This window comes from Bradysia coprophila, unplaced genomic scaffold, assembly GCF_014529535.1.
Source record: "Bradysia coprophila strain Holo2 unplaced genomic scaffold, BU_Bcop_v1 contig_50, whole genome shotgun sequence".
NCBI lineage: Eukaryota > Metazoa > Arthropoda > Insecta > Diptera > Sciaridae > Bradysia > Bradysia coprophila.
Window position 1 is genome coordinate 2,090,120 of NW_023503751.1, and position 6,000 is coordinate 2,096,119.

Here is a 6,000-nt window from a genome sequence, read left to right on the forward strand (position 1 = left end):
ATTTGCACTCAGGGTAACAATAGATTGAAGACATCATGTTATCATTAAATTTTCTTGTTGGTGGAGAAAGCTACGCTCATATCGAAAAACAGCCCAAATGGTAGCCACCTCCATTTGTTTTTATTTAATCACCACACATCGTAAACGAACGGTGCTTTGTACAGCGAGCTTAAATTTTATGATAGCAACGAGTGGAAGAAAGCCTTGAATTGGCGAACCACTTACCACCACCCCCAACCCCCGACAGCTAATTCAACTCGATGTAGCCATTCGTAAAACCTTACGAAACAACGGAATATGTTTTATTTTTTGAAGAGCAAAAGTATGGAAAAGCACATGGGCAAAATCGAATCATTTATCAGATCCGTATCTGTCTGTTTTATACAACAAAACAAGCAAAGCATGAAGCGAGTGCTGGAGAGAAGAAGTATATAGACGAGAGCAGCAGCAACAGCAACAAAAAAAAAATCTCGTAACAATCTATTTGGGAACATTACTAATTACGTCACGCGATTCTCTCGTTTATTTATTTTAGTTTTTCATGTTGTTTTTCGTTGAAAATATTTTATTCGGATCGAAATGTGTTAGAATTGTGACTGTTATAACCAATTGTTATATTTAAATATATTTAGTTTGTCAATTTCCCGATTTCTGGTCATTTCCCGATTTTTGGTCAAATCGCGATTTCTGGTCAGTTTCTGATTTATGAGCATTTTCCGATTTTTGGTCAAATCCCGATTTCTGGTCAATTCCTAATTTGGTCATTTCCCGATTTCTATTAATTTCCCGATTTCTGGTCATTTTTCCATTTCCAGTCAATTTCAGTTTCTATTAATTTCCCGAAATCGGACTGATTTTTTGTGTGCCTAGACAGGAATGGAACCCTACAGTCCAAAATCGTGGTCAGTGGGTGATTGCAATTGCAATTTTCTTTCCTATTTTTGCCCTCAGGTGACGAGGCACATGACCGACCATGGTATCATTGGATAGCTGAGGTCATGTGGTTATGGACTAACATTGGTTATGTATCGAGCAAAATCACTTTGAAAAATGAAGATTTTATGCTGAAATAGATGAACTTGGGGGGGTGGCTGTAGCTTTGCTGAAATAATGTTCGATATAAAAGAACGTCTGCTCATACAGTACTCTGTCTCAGCTTTCTAATGATACCTCAAGTTTAGCCCGTTGAGTCTTCTTCTTAAAATCTGAACCGGTGGAACAACTGAAGATGACCCTGGGAAGTGTTGTATTTGTTTAGTTAAAATTTGTCAGGTATTTCAGATGAAAAAGGACGAATTTAAAGAAAACCAAAGCCGGTTTAAGACTTATAGTGCCACTGGGCTATTTCGTTTCCAGCGACATGCTTAAACGCATCGTTTAAATTTCCAGCACCAATATTAGTGAATTTTTTTCAACGCTACTGGCCTAAGCCCATGTAGCCCATCGGTTTAAACTCGGCTATGGCGAAAACCCTCCAAACTCTCCTTTTGAGAATGCTGAGAGTGTATTGAGAATGGGGAAGTGTAAGTGTTTATGTACTGATAAAAATGAAGTATTACAGTTCTAAGAGGCAAACTTAAAATCCCAAAACAGTTGAAATCATTGACTTGACAGATCGAATGTTATATCGGTTTCTGCATATGGGACAATTCGATTAAATGTTCATAATTTGAACCGCGAATCTCTCGTCGTCGTTCAATTAAAGCTAAACAAAAAACAACAATTTTAGTACAATCGTCAGTCACTTCAGAAAATTTCGATAGGATGCAGTCATCGCACAAACTACGTCAACGTTTCATCGAATTCATTCACATTTTCGGCAACGGTCCACTAATCGATGCGAGTGTTGATCGAATCGAAACAATGTAAAAGCGACTGGGTAACCGCTCGACAATAATCCATGTTTTTATTGCTTCAGAAACCATCGAAATATTGGCTGCGCACAACTGAAATTTAATCAGCGCCACGGGAGTCGTATAGTGAAGTAGAAAGCTCAGATAAATAAATTAAAATCTAATCAAAAGACCTCGCATTATTAATACTAAATGAATATTAAATAGCTCTTCACTTATACAGTCCATGGCTGAATTTCAAGGTGTTTAAATTTTTAGTTTGCCATAAAAATTATTATCTAAACCCAATTTAAATGTTCTACCCACAAGTGGCAGATTATTCGACTCTTTTTTGCGAAAATGTTCCTATCAGGACATATTTTCTTCTTCTCAACTCTCAACTCAAGATCAGTAAATTTAGGAATTGAGTTGAGATTGGGACCCGTCTCTGATAAATAATACCGTCAAACACCTAATGCCGTAACACCTAATGCCGTCAAACACATAATGCCGTAAAACACCTAATCCCGTGAAACACATAAATGCCGTGAAACACCTAATCCAGTGAAACTCATAATCCCGTGAAACCCCTAATACAGTCAAACATGTAATTCCGTCAAACACCAAATCCTGTTAATCACGTAATCCCATGAAACCCGCAATTCCCTCAAACACACAATCCACACACAATCCCGTCAAACACGCAATCCCTTCAAACACGCATTTCCGTCAAACACGCAATCCAGTCAACCACCTAATTCCGTCAAACACTTTAGTTATCATTTCTCTGTTCATATGACACTTGCCCACGGGGTATTCACTACCGACTGCTGTATGTTCTCAATATGGAGGATATGAGTTAACTATTTGACAGCTGTCGACGTTAAAAAAAACCGTTGGCAACTTCACATGAGTGACAGATATTTTAATTGATTCTTCGTGTTTTTTTTTTGCTAAATTTTATTTTATTTTATTTCTTATAAAAACCATAACAAACTGCTGATAAATTAGCTAAAGTAAACAAGGTGATCATAAACTGTGTAAAATCTCTATAAGCCTTCAATTGATTCAATGTAATTTATTTAGATGCCGATTTACTGTTTTGTGCCAGGATGCACCACAACCGGTACAAATGGATTGCATCGCTTTCCTGCGAATCGAGAACTGAAGATTGAGTGGATGAAAAAAACTCAGACGACTCATCTTAACCCATCTAACAACTCAAAAGTTTGTAGAAAACACTTTAAGGACTGTGATTTACGTGTTGACATAGACGGAAAAAGAAGATTAGAGCCGAATGCCGTGCCATCATTGTTTTTACCGGAGCCTTCCACACTGAAATTGAACTGGGATCATACTTATCATTCGGTATGGAAAAATAATTGTGTTAAAAGTAATTCGTAAGTTAAACTTTATTTTGTAGATCACCTCTCCGAAGAAGCGTCGATTCTTGCGTTTGAAGCCTTCCGAACAATCAGGTAACGTCTTAGATGTAAGTGAATCACAGATTCCCTTAAAGATATCTAAAGAATTTAGTGCTCTTTTGATCGCATTGTAGGATAATGTTGGCAATGAAATTGAAATTGGAGCTGACAGAGCTGATGTAAAAGATAGCATGAAATTGGGATCGGTCATTACCATTGATTATTTGCGTTCGTTGGAACACAAAATACAACATCAAGCGAAGGTATTGAACTTTATTGTAATACTACGTTTAATCCCGATATACACATACACAACAATATTTCTGAAAAACAATTTTTGAGCTTCCTATAATTATTCAATGATGTCTTTCAATTCTTCAACGTACATTTTCAAAAAAAAGTTTTGGAAGAAATTGGAGAAATTGAGAATTGTAGGAAATTCAAGTAATTCATTACACAGAAATAGATGTTAATACAAACAACCCATCTTCCCCAACCCATTAGCCCGAAAAGTATCCAAACCCCGTTAACCCTAAATACCGAGTTCCCCACCAAAACATTATCCTACACAATCGCACTATCATATACACAATTAAGTGACAATAAACTCAGCCGTTTTTTTTTTAATAATAGCTGTCCATGTGTACATAGAAGACACAATGTCTACTAGAATGCAAACCGTAACACTGATTTGATCCACTTAGATTCTTGCTGCCCAACTGGATTGGGGTTGGTACGATAAGTCTGGATGGTATGAGGTACCTCAAATAAATTGCTGTAGCATTTGAGACATCGATTTCAGGATTATTATTGGAATTAGTTTATCGAAATTATTACAACTGCTAATAAACAAAATTGCTAAAAATTAAACAAAAAAAATATTTACTTTTGCCACCGAGTGATAAATGCTTTCGAGATCGTGACTCAAGGCTGTAAAAAGCATTTATCACCGAGTTGCATAGTTGAATACAATGTTTTTCTAAAAATAACCAACGGAAGTTTTACTTTTCGTCACTGAGTTGACGAATTATATTTTATCATTTATTTTTTCATCATGGGACGGTCATGCAGACTATCAATATTAGTTTAGGGGTTTTTACGATTTTTTCGGAAGTAATTCGTCAAATTTTGGACCATTTGCTGATCACTCAACTTTGATAATTAAAATATTTGCGGAATTTATATTCAAACTGATTCGTTCATTTTAGAACTCTTTAGGAAATATGTTCGCATGACTTAACTGATCCGATTTGACCCAAAGTCACAAAATCTTTCAATTACATTTCATACGAATTTTGCCCTATTTTGTTTCTAGAACTGCACATACAATTATTGGAAAACATATAAACTACTGTTTAATTTTTAGGAAAATAAAGAATTATCCCGGAAGCTACGAAACACTTCCAAACAGCTTAAGCGACTGCAACGTACACCCAAAAAACTCAAAATTAATGACAAACAAGTGTTAGAATATCTGCGAACGAAGAAAAAGTTTAGCAGCGCTCAAGTTGAATTTCAGGAGATGCAGCTCCGAAATTCTCATCGAAAGCCCCATGGTCGGCGGTATAAACTGAAAGAGAAAAGCATATGCCTAGCATTGTACAAGAGTGGCCCGAGGTCATATCGTTTCAAAGAAAACCATTTAATGGTTTTGCCATCATTGAGCACACTAAGCCGACACAGCGCTAATTTGATGTTTCGATCGGGAATCTGCCATGAATTGTTTGCATTCATTAAGGAAAAGGTCAAAGACTGGCCGGCGAAAGATTTATGTTGCTCATTCGGATTCGACGAAACGCATGTCAAATCGGAACTACAGTACGGTACGATAGACGATGAGATTATTGGATTTGTTGAATTAGCTGGAATGAGAAGACCGGTTTTTGCAACACATGCCTTAACATTCATGGTGCGTGGCATTACTGTTCCTTTCAAACAGCCTGTGGCTCATTATTACACGCATGGTTTGAAGTCGCATGAATTGGCCGAACTTATCACATTGGTGTTACGATCTGTTCTTTGGACAGGTAGGTCTGACGCACTTGGAAAATTCCAGCTATAGAATTAGATTAGATTATACACCCTTGAAGAAATTACCAGAGCATCCGGTTAATAGTTGTAATTAAAGGGAATGCTATAAATTGATGGAATTACAAGGAATTGACAGGAAATAAGATACATTGAAAGAAATTGAGAGGAAATACGGATGAGTATGATGATCGAAAGAATCAGCCAATGCGAAAAACAACTTGTTATTTTCACTCACTGCATGTTTCGCGAATTGCGATCTTGTCGATTTGGTTCGTTGAGATTTTTTGCAACGCTAAAACGGAATCTAAGCATCGGTTTTGGTATTTAAAATTAAAACCAAAAGAAAACACAGTCGCTGGTTCTTTCGTCCATCATACTTAGCCGTATTTCCTTAAATTCACTTTCAATTTGTATTAATTTCTCTTATTTCCATTCAATTCCTTGTAATTCCATCAGTTTCTAGTCTTTACTTCAATTACTATGATTTAAAATCCAAATCCGACCCGAATTAAATTTTTGTACGTAAAATCACCGTGTCGAAGAGTTATATCATATATGTGTACTTAGCCTATTTCTCTTTTTTGGAAGAAATTCAGAATACTGTATCTAAATGAAATAATTTTTTTCGTTTTCTAAATATTCGGGATTATATCTCGGATTATATCGCGTCTCAGAATTTCTTTCAGGTTATCGGATCTCAGTTTCTTTCGGGT

At 36.3% G+C, this 6,000-nt stretch overlaps 1 protein-coding gene across 1 annotated transcript; it reads left to right on the forward strand.

Moving 5' to 3' along the window:
• The first annotated feature begins 2,647 nt into the window (after positions 1-2,647).
• Positions 2,648-4,123, forward strand: LOC119082897. Its single transcript, XM_037192559.1, has 5 exons — positions 2,648-2,857; positions 2,919-3,200; positions 3,256-3,324; positions 3,391-3,519; positions 3,890-4,123. The coding sequence occupies exons 2-5, from the start codon at positions 2,919-2,921 to the stop codon at positions 3,905-3,907; spliced, it is 498 nt and encodes a 165-aa protein (XP_037048454.1). The 5' UTR covers positions 2,648-2,857; the 3' UTR covers positions 3,908-4,123.
• The last annotated feature ends 1,877 nt before the right edge of the window (positions 4,124-6,000 follow it).